We start from the raw sequence: 14,461 nt of genomic DNA on the forward strand, positions 1-14,461 counted from the left end.
GGCCTGGCACGGGCATGCCTGCATTGTTCTTCTAGGAGCCACTTTTGCCCGGATCAAAGCACGTACACTCTGCCCACAGACTCAAGTCATAGCAGTACCTTCCTCACCAGCAAGCTACTTCTGCCGCTCAACTCTCCAACCTTGGAGGAAGGCTTTGGCCTCAGAGCCTGCGGGGAAGAAACCTGGGAGAGAGGGCCAAAGGGGCCTTGGCTAAGTCACTTGCAGAAGACTAAAGAGTCTGGAGAAAATGCAATTCCCTAAGGGCCCAGATCCCTTCCCAGGGCAGAGGGCCAGGCCAGGAGCACATCTCTACCCAAGAGAAGACCCCTGCCACAGATTCTGTTTCTTCTATCCCCTCACCCCGGCCCCCCCAGGGAGGGCAGCAGGCTGATTTTGGTTTTAGCAAGTGCTGCAGATATGAAGTTTTGGTGGGGATCGGGGCATGGGGGGCAGAGCTATTAGAAGCCCAGGGGTTGTGAGGTTATGCAGGTTGAGATTGGAGCGAGCTCAGAACAGAGGTTTAAACCTAGCAGGGGCCTGCAGAGCATCTGGGCCGAAGGGAGGGTAGGGTCGTGGTCAAGCCTATAGCAAGCGGGCTATGCTTTCCTTAGAAAGATGATGGCTTTTACTCACCCTCAGCAGGACACAGCCAGGGGTGTTGTTCTGAGCAGGAGTGGCAAGGCTCGTTTTGAGCTGTCCATTCCCTCACTGTTTCCTTTGTCACCATCTTTTCCTTAGAGCCAGTCCACCCTCACATCAGCTGAAGAAATAAAAAGGAGATGGGTCTCAGTTGGGTCACAGTTTCTCCGCCCCATCACTTCTTTGTTAATAGGCAAATAGGGAGACCCATCCTACCCATACTAAAGCCCTTTAGGCGACACCAGACCACCAGCTGAATCTACCCTCACAGAAGCCTCTTAACCAGCCCATCAGCCGCACATCTCATCACTGCACTGGCAGGAAGAGGAAGACGGGAGGGGTATTTATCTCTTCCTCATGCGCAGGTTTTGCGACTGGAAAACTGCCTTGCTGAGTTCTGAATCGGGATCGGTGGGGTGAAGGGGAATATTAATAAATTGACCTCTTTCTGCACATGTTCTCTTGGCTTTGTGCTCAGGCACAGAGAAGCATCCTTTCCCGGGAGCTGATTGCAAGTCCTGCTTTATGCTTCACGTGCGGAAACCGACCTGGCTCCTCGGCATCCTTTGGAAATGGAGGTGCTAGCCCCCAGCAAGCAGAACTGCGTGCTGGCACTCAGGATTTCCCTTCTCCAGTGAGATGCAAGAGTTCAGAAATTATGTCTGACCATCTCTGTGTCCTACAGGACACCTGAGTTAGAAAGGGAGCAAGAGAATGCATTCTGCCTACCGAGGGCAATGCCCAAGGAAAGAATGGAGAGAGCTGGTGGCAAATTCGCCCTCATCTGGCTTTAATCCATCCTTTATTTACTTGAGAGTTGCAGGGGGCGGGAACTATTGACAGTGTGACACAGCCCAAGCTCACTCCAGACCAGAGGCCTCCCCAGGACATTTGATCAGCCCCGGTTGAAAATCTGGGGGGAGCCCACCTCCAGCAGCTCAAGAGTGGGGGCCACACAGCCTGAGTTCGCTCCTCTGCCCGCTTCCCTCCCCAGGATCATCAGCACCCCCCTCACCACCCCCTCCTGTCTGCTCAGTGATGCTCAATGCCACAGCTCACTGATCCCAGATGCTAGGATTACAAGCCCGAAAGAAAAGGGAGCCGGGGAAGGTTCCCCCTCCTGAAAGCAGATCCAGGCAAAGTCTTTTTTTTTTTTTTTTAAGATTGGCACCTGAGCTAACATCTGTTGCCAATCTTCTTCTTTATTTTTTCTTCTTCTCCCCAAAGCCCCCCAGTGCATAGTTGTGTATTCTATTTGTAGGTCCTTCTGGTTGTGCTATGTGGGACGCTGCCTCAGTATGGCCTAATGAATGAGTGGTGCTGGGTCCGCGCCCAGGATCCCAACCAGCGAAACTGTGGGCCGCCAAAGAGAGTGTGTGAACTTAACCCCTTGGCCACAGGGGGGTCCCCCCCACCTTTTTTTTTTTTTTTAACTAATCCAGCAAATAGAGCTCAGGCTTCCTTCAAACCACTCAGTCCACCTTTGCCATCACCTTTTTACTTATTTATTTATATTTGAGGAAGATCAGTGCTGAGCTAACATCTGCTGCCAATCCTCCTCTTTTTGCTGAGGAAGACTGGCCCTGAGCTAACATCTGTGCCCATCTTCCTCTACTTTCTATGTGGGATGCCTGCTACAGCATGGCTTGCCAAGCAGTGCCATGTCTGCACCTGGGATCCGACCCAGCGAACCCCGGGCCACTGAAGCAGAATGTGCAAACTTAACCACTGATCCACTGGGCCGGCCCCTTTAGCATCACCTTTTGAGGGCCCTTTGAGGCCCATACTTGAAGTTGATGATGAGAGCCACCTGCAGCATCTCAGGTCCCTGGACCCATCAGGGGCTCACGGCTGACAGAATGAGGCTGAGGTCTACACGGTGGTAGCTTCCAGGGAACCTAACCTGGGGTGAGACACTGCTTTGAGACAAAGACCTCATGTGACCTGACCAAGGTCTCTCAAGGCTGGGATGAAGCCACTAAAGGAACGGCAGTAATCTCGGGACAGGTGGCAGCTGGGTTTCCTAGTGAAGGGGTCCTCAGGGAGTAGAGAAGTGAGCCTGGGAAGACAGAATAAAGAACAGGGGTGTCGCTGAAAAGCAAGCACACTTGTGGTTGAAAAGAAAGAAACGGGGCTTCAAGAGGAGAGGCAAATACCTGCTCATCGGGATCATGGGCAAGAGGAAGGAGAAATGACCACTGGGCAGGCCAAAAGCAAGGCCCAACCAGGATTTCCCAAATGAAATGAAGAGGTCCCCAGGTCGGATCCTTTGGGGCTGCTGAGAACCAGCTAGCACCTCCTCCCTCCACGTGTGGCCCCCACTCCAACTACCAAGGCAGCCAGTGCCAGGCCTGAGACTGACGCCCTAATACCTCACTCAGCCTTGGAAAGCTGAACATCCCTCCAGCCAACAAAGCCACCCGGCCTCACGCCCACCAGGTGCAAAAAAAAAACCCCAAAGCCCACTCACCAGGCCTAGCTCCGGTACAGAGAAGTTTAGCCAAAGCGATTTATGCATAAACAGTACAGATTAGCATTTCCTGGCTGGGATTTTGAGAAGCCAGAGAAAGTAAGAGATATAGTCTCTCCCACGAAGGTCATTCTAATAGGGAGCATGTATGAAAACGATGGGACATATTCGAAAAGTGACGTGGGAGCAGATGCAGGGATCATGTCCAGGGTTAACCAAAAAACTGCAGGCAGGATATGCGGGTGAGGGTCAGCCTCCTCTGCATCCCTCCTCTGGGCCCCCTGATAATCACACTTAGGGCTCAGGCACCTGTGGGCAGAGCACCAAGCACCCATCCTTCTGTGCATCCTGAGGCTCCAAGCTGAGTTCACCCAAGGCTGGGCCCAAGAATTCCTGAGCTTAGGGGCCCCAGCACACACCCCTTCCAGCCTGCCATCAGCTTCCCGGAAAGCTGGGTGCTGTATTTCCCCAGCGTCATTACCATGTCCCAGGCCCTCTTCCTTTCTCATTCTCATTCTCCTCCATGGCTTCAGGTGCCACCATGGAGGATCATGACACCCAAACTGGTATCATTAGCTCAGACCTCTCCCCTAAGCTCCAGACTTGATTATCCAACCCAACCAAACGTGGGTGTCCCACAAACCCTCACACTTGACAGGTCTGATGGTGACTTCATCTTCCCCCCAAAGCTCCTCCTCCAGCACTCCCCACTTCAGCGAACAGCACCGTCCATGTCGCCTAAAGTCATCCAGGGGAGTGGATTCCCTCCTCTCTGCCCCATCCCCCAGACTCAGGCACCAGGCTCCCCACTCCCGCCTTCTGCTTCCACAACACTGCAGCGTCCTCCAGCCTCTCCCGACCACCGCCTTGCCCCCCGCCCATCATCCACTTGGTCACCAGAGCCAGATCCCAAAACACAATCACCAAGATATAACTGAAACATAAAATTCAATCAAACAATTAGACTGAAAGGTGATTTAAGAACATAAATGCAGGGGCTGGCCCAGTGGCGCAGCGGTTAAGTTTGCACGGTCTGCTTCGGCAGGCCGGGGTTCGCCGGTTCGGATCCCGGGTGCTGACATGGCACCACTTGTCAAGCCATGCTTGAGGTAGGCGTCCCACATGTAAAGTGGAGGAAGATGGGCACGGATGTTAGCTCAGGGCCAGTCTTCCTCAGCAAAAAGGGGAGGATTGGCAGCAGATGTTAGCTCAGGGCTAATCTTCCTCAAAAAAAAAAAAAAAAGGAATATACATAAATGCAGGGGGCCGGCCCTGTGGCTGAGTGGTTAAGTTTGCATGCTCCGCTTCAGTGGCCCAGGATTTCACCAGTTCGAATCCTGGGTGCGGACATGGCATCACTCATCAAGCCATGCTGAGGCGGCCTCCCACATGCCACAACTAGAAGGACCCACAACTAAAATATACAACTATGAACGGGGGGATTTGCGGAGAAAAAGCAGAAGCAAAAAAAAGGAATACGGCAAACAGTTGGTAGCTCAGGTGCCAATCTTAAAAAAAAAAAAAAAAGAACATAAGGGCAAAAGCATCTAAAGAAAACAGACAAGGCATAGTTCCTGAACCCACACACATCCCTTTGGTTGCCTATTGAAAAACCAGTGTGCCCCTCTGTACAATGAAATATTGCAATATATTTTCTAATCATTTAAGACTTTCTCAAGAAAAGATTAATAATTTTACAAAGTTGGAGGGCAGGGTGGCAAAGTGTTCAAGAAAAAGCAATAACAATAAAAAATTCATTTCTCCCCTGCAGACAGAACCCTTGCTGGGGTTATGCACGGCCAGCGGGCATGTTCCCCTCTCTGGTTTGCACGGCAGGGCTGCTTTGTGATCCAGCCACCAAATCCCACTAGGCAGAAAAGCACAACACAAGCCTACTTATTATCTTCAAGACAAAGAGGAAAATATCAAAAGGCAACCAGTTGCAAACTTCCTCACTAATCACCAAGGATGGGAGAGGCTTTCGGAATCTAGCACTTTTTCTTCCCAGCTGGCCTCAAAAAAACAGGAATTAGACACTCTGGTTCCAGAACATCACAGGATAAAAAAACCAGAATTGTCGTCTGAAAGCTTGGCCCTCGCCACCTGCCTCATCTTCAGCGGGCACACCAAGCCCCTACTTGTCCAGCCTGTTTTCTCACCATCTCACTCCAGCCATATCACACTTGCATTGTTCCCTCCTCCTGGCATGCCCTTCCACAGATCATCTGGCAAACACTCATTAAGACAAAGCAAATGCCTGCCCCCTTTATAAAGCCTTTCCTGTTTGACCCCCGGAGATCACTTTCCCCTTACCTCAAAGAAACATCTGTTAAAGTACCTGTCACTCTTTAGCTTACAGATCTGCCTTTCCCTCTAGACTGCAAGCCCCTTGTGGGCAGGAACCATGTCATCTTCTTCATCTTAGTATTTTCAGACCCAGCTCAGTGCCTGGTCCAAAAAAAGTCTTTAACAAATGTCTGCTGAATGAATAAATATCTACCCCAATATACAAAGCCCTTGGCTTTTAAGCAAACCATTCAAATGATCCTAGTCTTGGTGCCCCAGAATCCCGGGTCCAGGGTAGCATAGCCCAGGAGTTCTAAGAGTGTGGCACCACGAGCTGAAGGACACTAACTACTGCTTACACAAGTTGAAGTGCAGGCGCTTGGGGGGAGGGGAGGACAGCAATGTTCACATGTGGAAAGTCAGTCTCAACAAGAAAGTCCAGTCAACTCTCTATCATGTTGATGGAGTAAAACGATGGCAACACAAAACATTCCAACCAGTGGAGGATCCACAGATCAACATCATCAAGCCTTAAGACATGTATTATGTCTTTGCAGCAAATTCGTCTTCCAGGTTCTATTTGGCTCAAGCTACGTGTATACAATAAAGGATGACAGAATCTAATACAGGGCTTTATGAAGCTTAGCCATAATGCAGACACCTAGGCAGGGCAAGAAGCTCCCCTTACCTGGCACAGTCCTGGGGTGCCAGCCTAGATGACTCTTGCAGCTCCCCTTCCTGATGTTGGTGGAAACCAGGACTACAGAGAGCCCTTGACCCAAGGCTGCCCCAGCCAGGTCACAGCTGGAACGGGCACTGGCAGGTTTCCCATTTCTCAGCCCTGCGTCCACAGCCTGGAAGTAGCTTGCACAGCCACCTGCTCCCCTGTGCCCTCGGCTATGGTTGGCATTGACCTAGGAACTAGACTTCAACTACCTAGGAAGGACAAAATGTGGAAAAGGGGAAAGTCGGCAAAGATGGGGGAGGCCTGGGAGAGGTGGGACAGTGGCAGCCTTTCCATCTACCAGAACATTGGCTAGTGCGAACTCCGCTGCACCATGAGCCGAGGGAGCAGCACGCTCCGGCTGGAGAGAGGGGGCGCAGAGCTGGAAGAGAATGGTGGCTCTGGTCTGGGACGGCTAGATCCCAAATTTCCCTCTTTCCCTTTCCCATTCTGCCGACTTCTTGCTCACCCCAGTCTCTTCCTGATCCCACTGCACCTCCCCAGACCCCCGAGTACCCCCAACACACCCACACTACACGGCACCTATCCCGCGTGGTCCACAAGTCACTTCACCTCTCCCACGCTCGAGCCCCAATTTCGTCCCACAACCAGATCGCCCCTTTGTCTCCCTGTCGCCTTGCCTCAGAGTCTGGCCCCTAATTCCATTTTCCATTTGTCCTTCCCCAGGCCACCAGCCTCCCCCCAGGGGGTACTTCCCTGCACTAGGCTTGCCTTCAGGCACCTACGAGGGGCCAGCCACCTAACACTGACCCCTCCCCGCAAGCCCCCAGCGGCTTATCCCCCGCCCCCGCCTGGGCTGCAGCAGTCCCTACATCTTTAACAAACCTCCACGTGCGTGTTAACGGCGGTGACAGCATTTCCTTGTCTCTCTGCTCCCGCCCCCGGAGGCGCCGCCCATTGGCCGCCGGGTTCCCCAGGTCTCGTTCTAATTGGCCTCGCTCCCGGAAAACTCCAACCAATGGCCTCTCCGCGCCTGTCTCCCTCCTCCGACTCTGGGCTCCCATTGGCTCCGAGGACTCAGGGCCCGTTCCCTGGGCTTGGCGACTGGCGAATTCTTCCTTCCTCGGGTTAGGGTCCCGGGCTGGGAAACTGGTTCCGAACCCAACGGAACCCAGCGCTGGGCGACGCCGGGTCACGTGGCCGGCGGCCTCATGACGTGCCGGCTGTGGGGCGTCATCGTGACGTTCGGGCGAGCCGCCGAGTGGCCGCGCTACCTCTGCCACCTCCGCCACCTGTGCGGCCGCGGTGCTATCATGGACCTGGGACCCATGCGCAAGAGTTACCGCGGGGACCGAGAGGTGCCGCCGCCGGCAGGGGCGACCGCAGGGTCGGGGGAACAGGAGTCTGTCTTCTCCGGAGGGGAAGGGAGTGGGAGGAACCCTGCGGGGTTTCTGGGGTCACCCCCGAGGGAGAAGGGGGAGAGTGTTCAAAAACCACCAACGGGCAGGGGTTCTGGGGGAAAGGAGGATTAAGATGGGCTTGAGAGGCAGCCCGTGCGGTGGAGCCGGCCTGGGCTGGAACCTTGCAAGTCACTGGGTGCAGCGCCCTGGGCAGTTTACTTAACCTCTCTGGGTTTCCTCACCTGTGAAGTGATCGTCCCTGCCTCCCGGGGATGTGAGGGACTTGGATGTTTGTGAAGTGCTTAGAACACTGATCTGCAGCTTATCCATGATAAGGAAGTAACACACGGAGGAAGACGGGGGGACGCCTCCAGCTCTTGCTGCCTCCAGTCCCTTCGCTTACCACTTGGAGAAGTTCTCTTCCTTTTCCCTCCTCAGGAGAGGAGCCAAGAGCAGTGTTTTGGAATTGCGGCCCAGAGCCATAGTTACCAAATCTGGCTGCATGAGAGCATTTCTGGACATGCTTGTTAAAGAGGCAGTTTTTCATTAAACCTCAGACCTACTGAATAAGAATTTATGGGGTGGAGCCCAGGAATCTGTCGTTTTTTTAGGCTCCCCAGGTGGTAGGTTTGGCACCCATGACATGAAACCCTGATTCGTCTGTCACTAGCTGTGGGACCTGGCAATTATTCTGCCTTTTTATGCCTCTGTCTTCACCTGTAAGGTGGGGCCAACAGAATTTACTTCCTGGGTACTGTTTTTTGTTTTGTTTTGTTTTGTTTTTAAGATTTAAAAAAATTTTTCCTTTTCTCCCAAAGCCCCCCTGTACATAGTTGTGTATTTTTAGTTGTGGGTCCTTCTAGTTGTGGCATGTGGGACGCCACCTCAGCGTGGCCTGATGAGTGGTGCCACGACCGCGCCCAGGATTTGAACTGGCGAAACCCTGGGCCGCCGAAGCGGAGCATGTGAACTTAACCACTCGGCCACGGGGCCAGCCCCCTGGGTACTGTTTTTTGTTACGAGGTCATTGTTATGAGGATAAATGAGTTAATATTTGAAACGTGCCTAGAACGGTGCCACATACACAGTGAGTGCTATATGCGTTTATTAAATGAAATAAAACTCCCTTCCCAGGCATTCGAGGAGGCTCAGCTGACTTCCCTGGACCCCATGAAGCAGTTTGCTGCCTGGTTCGAGGAGGCTGTTCAGTGTCCTGACATAGGGGAAGCCAATGCCATGTGTCTGGCTACCTGCACCAGGTGGGCACAGCCGTGGCATCTTCTGTGGGCGGGTACAGATAGGGGAGGAAACTTAGGAAGCTCTCAGTTTGATAGATGCCAACTTTATGGTTCTAGCTCTGTTATTAACTTGCTGTGTGGCCTCAGGCAAGTTTCTTGTCCTCTCTGGGCCTCAGCATCTTTACCTATAAACCAAAGATCAGACTTCCCTCAATTCCATTTCAGTGATAAAATGCAGCGCCTCATTCATCTCTGCCCTTGATGCACCCAGACACACCCTTGCCCCTCTCATCTCCTGACTACCCTATTCCCGTCTGCACTTTAGGGGCTGCATCTCCTGGGACCTCTCCGTGAAGCTCTCTCCCTCTCTTGAAACCTAGCACAGTGCTTGGCTGTATTGTTCATTTGGTAACCAATCAGATACCCCCTGAGACAGCTCCGGTGTTAGCCTCTCACTCAACTCTTCTTGTCCCCCATCACGAGTGTAAGGCTCTTGTGCTGTGGCCCTGGGTTTCCCCCGAGCTCTGGGCAGAGGATCTGATCTAACTGCCCTTCCAGTGGTCCCGGAGCATTGGCTGATTGCGGCCCTTAGAACCTTGTCGCTTTGCTAGGGCCGCCATCACGAAATACCACAGACTGGGCGGCTTCAGCAGCAGCAGTTGATTTTCTCCCAGTTGCGGAAGCCAGAAGTCCGCGATCAAGGTGCCGTCAGAGTTGGTTTTAGTGAGGCCTCTCTTCCTGGCTTGCAGATGGCCGCCCTGTCGCTGTGTCCTCACATGGCCTTTCCTTTATGCACACAGGGAGGGAGAGTGAGCGAGCTCCCTCTCCCTCGTGTCTCTTCCTCTTCTTATAAGGACACCAGTCCTTTCTGAGTAGAGTCCTGCCCTTATGACCTTATTGAACATTCCTTACTTCCCTAAAGGCCCAATCTCCAAATGCAGTCGCATTGGGGGTTAGGGTGTCAACATAGGATCTTAGGGGGACACAGTTCAGTCTATCACAGGGCCCCCGGCAGTGGTGTCAGACATGCACCCCGAGGACAGATCTCCAGCAAGCAAGTGAGAATGTGTGGCCTGAGTGCCCAGACGGAGCCAAATAGGGGCACACAGCTATAGGACTGCTCAGACATCCTGTGGGGTGGGATGGTAGCGAGGACATTGAGATGGGCTCTGACTGCTGTGCTCTGCTCTTTGCCCCAGAGATGGGAAGCCCTCTGCCCGCATGGTGCTGCTGAAGGGCTTCGGCAAGGATGGCTTCCGTTTCTTCACTAACTTCGAGAGTCGAAAGGGAAAAGAGCTGGTGAGGGTTCGGGATAAATCCATCCCCGGCCTGGAGGGTCCAGCCGTCCCCTCCCAGGTCACCTTCTCATGATGCCCTCGCCCCGCCCCACCTGCCGTCTGTGCTCAGGTGTAGGCCTGCCTGCGGGCCTTTGCACCTGCCGTTCTCTTTGCCGTGAATGAGTGCTCTCTAACCCCCCTCGCTTCTGTCATCCCTTTAACTAAGTAACTCCTGTTCTTGGGTCTCAGCCCCTACGTTCCCGCGTCAGGAAAGCCGTCCTCGAGTCCTCTGCTGAGTTGGCCCTCGCACCGTTTGCTGTTCTCATAACTTGTAACTTTCCTTTCTGCCGTTTTTTCAGTTTCTATCTATGCATTTATTTATGTGATTAATGTTTGTGTCCTCTGCTAAACGGTGAGCTCCGTGGAGCAGAGGCTGCATCTGTTGCATCTCTGTTACACCCCCACCATTGCTCCTGGGGTCCAGCCAAGGTGGCACATGGTGTGCATTCGGCTCATGAATCCAAATGAGTAGCCCTCCCTGAGTCCGGTACAGCCACACATGTGTTTCTGAGGACTTGCAAGTCTGTGGGAGAGAAATGGCAAAGCCTCACTTTGGAGTCCAACCGGCTTAGGTTTCCAGTGCAGCTCTACCACTTACTGTGTGAACTTGGGCACATTACTTAACCTCTCTGAGCCTGTATCCACCCCTGTAAAAGTAGGCCTGCCTTTGAGAGTTTAAATGAGATATTACAGCAGATGCATCTGCTGTGGGCCTGCAGGCTGCAGACTTCCTGCCCTCCCACCGCATTCCAGGGGTGCCCTCCTTGCTGTGCTGATGGCTGTCTGTGGATTCTTTTTCATTTCCAGGACTCTAATCCCTTTGCTTCCCTCGTCTTCTACTGGGAGCCCCTAAACCGTCAGGTGAGTGAACATTCTCTGGACAGCCTGGAGTGGGCTGAGTTGGGAGGGGCCTGAGTTTATAGACGAGCCCAGTGGAGGTCTGCAGGCTGCACAAACATCCAGCCTCTCAGAGAGCTCGCAGTTAGCTGGGCTCGTTGGAGCCAGCAGTGGTGGGGCAGTGGATAAGGAGGGGAGAGAGAATGGGGCCTGTGCTGGTAGGGAGGGAAGGCGACATCGAATGCCATCTAGCCAGGGCCATGCCTGAGCAGGTGCGTGTGGAGGGCCCCGTGAAGAAGCTGCCTGAGGAGGAGGCTGAAAGCTACTTCCACTCCCGCCCCAAGAGCAGCCAGATTGGGGCTGTGGTCAGTCACCAGAGTTCCGTGATCCCTGATCGGGAGGTGAGTGTGGCTCCTCCTTAGCCCTCCGCGTGGTGAGGGCCCTGACTCGTCCCCAGAGGCTGTCCCTACAGGATGCTAGTGCCCTCTCTAGGAAAGTGAAAAGGGTGGTCTCCCTGGGGGAACGCGGATGGGGAGCTGGGAAGCGGCCCTCCTGTGTCTGTCTGACCCTCCCATTGGACTGTGCTCCTAGGGGACAGAGGCCAGCCAGCCTCAGTCACTTGTGTCCCCAGGGCCTGGCACAGAGTACATACTCAGTAAGTGGTTATTAAGTGAATCATTGACCAGGTCTGGCCCTTCCTCCATCTCCTTCCCCTGGACAGTATCTGAGAAAGAAAAACGAGGAACTGGAGCAGCTCTACCAGGAACGAGAGGTGCCAAAGCCAAAATACTGGTGAGTGATACCTGGTGGTCATCTCGAAAGGGACACCAGGACCCTCACATTTCCTTGAAGCCACCCTGTCTGTGGAATCACACGTCTCCTCCTCCCTGTCAACCCTGGTCAGATACCTCCCAGCAACTTCCTTCGAGGGGCCCTGGGATGGTGTTGGGAGAGTGACACGGTTGGAAAAATGCACAGAGCCCCGAAACCTCTGCTTCTCCTTGTAGGGGTGGCTATGTCCTGTACCCACAGGTGATGGAGTTCTGGCAGGGCCAAACCAACCGCCTGCATGACCGGATCATCTTTCGGCGAGGCCTCCAGACAGGAGACTCCCCTTTGGGGCCCATGACCCACCGCGGGGAGGAAGGCTGGCTCTATGAGAGACTTGCGCCCTGACTCCAAATCTGCCGGCACTGACGGGAGCTGGGGCCGGGCGCTAAGAGAGGGTGTGGGACGGGAGCCAGGCCCTTCTAAACTCAACCCATTTCCCTCCCCAACCCTTATATTTAGGGCTCTTCAGAGTTCATTCTCCGAGCTCTCAGTTCTCAGTGGGCTCTCAATTAGCTGGTCTAGTGGAGTGTGACAGTGGCATAGACAATCACAGGTGGAAAATAATCCCATATTTTCTTGACCTTGACTATGATTTATTGGGACAATTCCCTCTAGGGGTAGCAGTTGGTGCGGTTCCCTTTTCTGGTGACACAGCTTGGGTCACAGCAGCCCTGTCTGTTACCATGTGACTGAGTCATACTGACCAAAGCCAGTTGGTCCCATCATAGGCACCCAAGCCAATCTAGCCAATTGGTTTTCCTTGTCAACGATTTGAAACTTGAAATGGAGAGACCCAGAGCGTGGGAGTCATTGTAGCCAAATCAGCAATGGCAGCTAAGAAGCAAGAGCTCTGCTGCTCTTTGTAATTCCCTGAGGGGCCCTGGGTCTCTCCTCCCCACGTCTGGGCTATGCAACTCCCCCTCCTGCCTCAATCTCCGCTATCTCTAAAAAAAAAAAATTGGGGGCATAAATCAGCCGGAATCGATGTCTGTTGCTTGCAACCAAAAGAACCTTAACTAACTCATTTATTAATACATATTTTTTTTATAGGACTTACCCTACTGATTGATAGCTGCCTTTCATTACCTGAAGCCCAGCAATGCAGAAAAAAGATGAAATCTATTCCCCGTAGTCCAAAGGGCCCGTGGGTGGAAGTTGCACGGAAATAGATTTCATCTGAATATGGGGAGGGATTTCAAATAATTGGGGCTAAGAGGGCTGCCTGTTCGGTAGTGAGTGTTCCGTCACTGGAAGTATTCAGTGCCAGTCAGTTAGGAGTTTTGTAGAAGGGATTCCTGTGCTGGTACCTACGGGCCAGGAAGATTTTAATCAAGCTTTACTTTCCATGTTTGTTTATGAAAACTATATATGTGTGTATATGTACGTACATATATATATTTAATAGATATTTTTTATTTTCCAGGTAGAATTAAATTATTGTAGAGATTATCCTTTCTGATTACTCATACATGCCCCTCCCCTTCACCCCCCCCCTCCCCCCCCACTGATGATGACTCTTAGACCACTGGCTTCGTCCATGCTGGAATTACCCAGGGAGCTTGAAAAACCCTGATGCCTGGGTCCCACCCTCAGGCGTGATTTAACTCATCTGAGTGCAGCCTGGGCTTTGGGAAATTTCAAAGCTCCCCAGGGAATTCGGTGCACCCAAGGTTGAGACCTCTAGTCTAGATCCTTGCTACTCGTGGTGTGGTCCACAGGCCAGCAGCATCAGTATCACTTGGGAACCCACCCCAGACCCACTGAGTCCCATTCTGCATTTAACAAGACCCCCTAGGTGACCAGATGCACCAGCCTCAACCCCTAAACCAACGACCTCCCACCCTCACAATGGGGTTCTTCAGTGAGTCTCAGCTGAGGCCTGTGCTGAACTGTATTTGCTTTCCCTGAGCACAAATCTAGTGACTAGCAACAGCCTGGATGAGTGGCCTACAGGCTTCGGAGAGGAGCCAGGCTGGGTAAATGTTTGCTGTGACTGAGCCAGGATCAGAGAACTGACTATTGTTTGTGCATGTTGGCATTGAACTTACCACTCTGTAAACTGTGCTTCATTCCTCTGGAAGGGCGTGTGCTTCAGTGCCTGTTATTGACCGGCTCTTCCAAGGGTGGCCCTCTGGGTTTGATCCCCCCTTAAGCCTGAGTGCAGGAAGGCACAACGCTAACCTGTGGCCATCTACAGGCGAGGGGCCTGGGGCGCCCTTCCCTGCCTGGTCCTGTTTGTGTTATTGGTGGCTGTGTTTCCCCCCAGCTTTGAGGCTGGTCTCGTCTGTTCCTTTCCTGTTCTCTGTCCGACAGTCACTGTGCCAAGTCTGTAATAAAAGCTTGTCAGCCGTGCATGACATTAATGTTCAACCTGGCTTGGTCTTGCCCCCACCCCCGAGGTTGGGGGGCAGCTGGGGAATTTAAGTGACCCTCACCTCCTTCTCTTCTCCAGGTACGTCCAGGTTGGGTGTCCAGCAGGGGGAGCCCACTACCTGGGGTTGGCCCCTTCTGGGCAGCGCAGGCCAGTTCTAGCCGCCCCTCCTGCTTCCCCCTTCCCCTCCTTGGGTTGTGTCCCAGTGAAACTGTGGTCGATAACCCGTAGCCTCTCCTGGCTCCTGCACATATTTGCACTCTCGGTTCCTCCTCCAGCTCCTCCTCCAGCCGAGTGAAAATCTGCCGCTGCCTGGGCTCTGACTCCCTGGGCAGCCTGATCCCCCTTTGACTTTTAGCACCCCACC

At 53.2% G+C, this 14,461-nt stretch overlaps 1 protein-coding gene and 1 long non-coding RNA gene across 6 annotated transcripts in view; one reads left to right on the plus strand and one right to left on the minus strand.

Moving 5' to 3' along the window:
* The window catches only part of LOC103565387 (uncharacterized), a 36,798-nt gene extending 29,532 nt beyond the window's left edge, over positions 1–7,266 (minus strand). The window contains exons 1-4 of one of the 5 annotated variants that reach the window (XR_011523033.1): positions 6,966–7,017; positions 6,084–6,501; positions 634–760; positions 99–182 (exon numbers count right to left, since the gene is read on the minus strand). This is a non-coding gene — a long non-coding RNA (uncharacterized lncRNA). Of the gene's footprint in view, positions 1–98; positions 183–633; positions 761–6,083; positions 6,502–6,965 lie in introns of all 5 variants that reach the window. The other 4 variants (XR_011523034.1, XR_011523030.1, XR_011523029.1 and 1 more) reach the window with 4 other exon arrangements.
* On the plus strand, positions 7,149–14,082 carry PNPO (pyridoxamine 5'-phosphate oxidase). The gene is made up of 7 exons (XM_008541431.2): positions 7,149–7,438; positions 8,615–8,739; positions 9,918–10,017; positions 10,863–10,916; positions 11,165–11,293; positions 11,614–11,684; positions 11,900–14,082. Exons 1-7 carry the CDS (start codon positions 7,292–7,294, stop codon positions 12,066–12,068), a joined length of 795 nt encoding a protein of 264 aa, XP_008539653.1. The 5' UTR covers positions 7,149–7,291; the 3' UTR covers positions 12,069–14,082.
* The last annotated feature ends 379 nt before the right edge of the window (positions 14,083–14,461 follow it).

The sequence above is a fragment of the Equus przewalskii genome, chromosome 10 (assembly GCF_037783145.1).
Source record: "Equus przewalskii isolate Varuska chromosome 10, EquPr2, whole genome shotgun sequence".
NCBI classification, from domain to species: domain Eukaryota; kingdom Metazoa; phylum Chordata; class Mammalia; order Perissodactyla; family Equidae; genus Equus; species Equus przewalskii.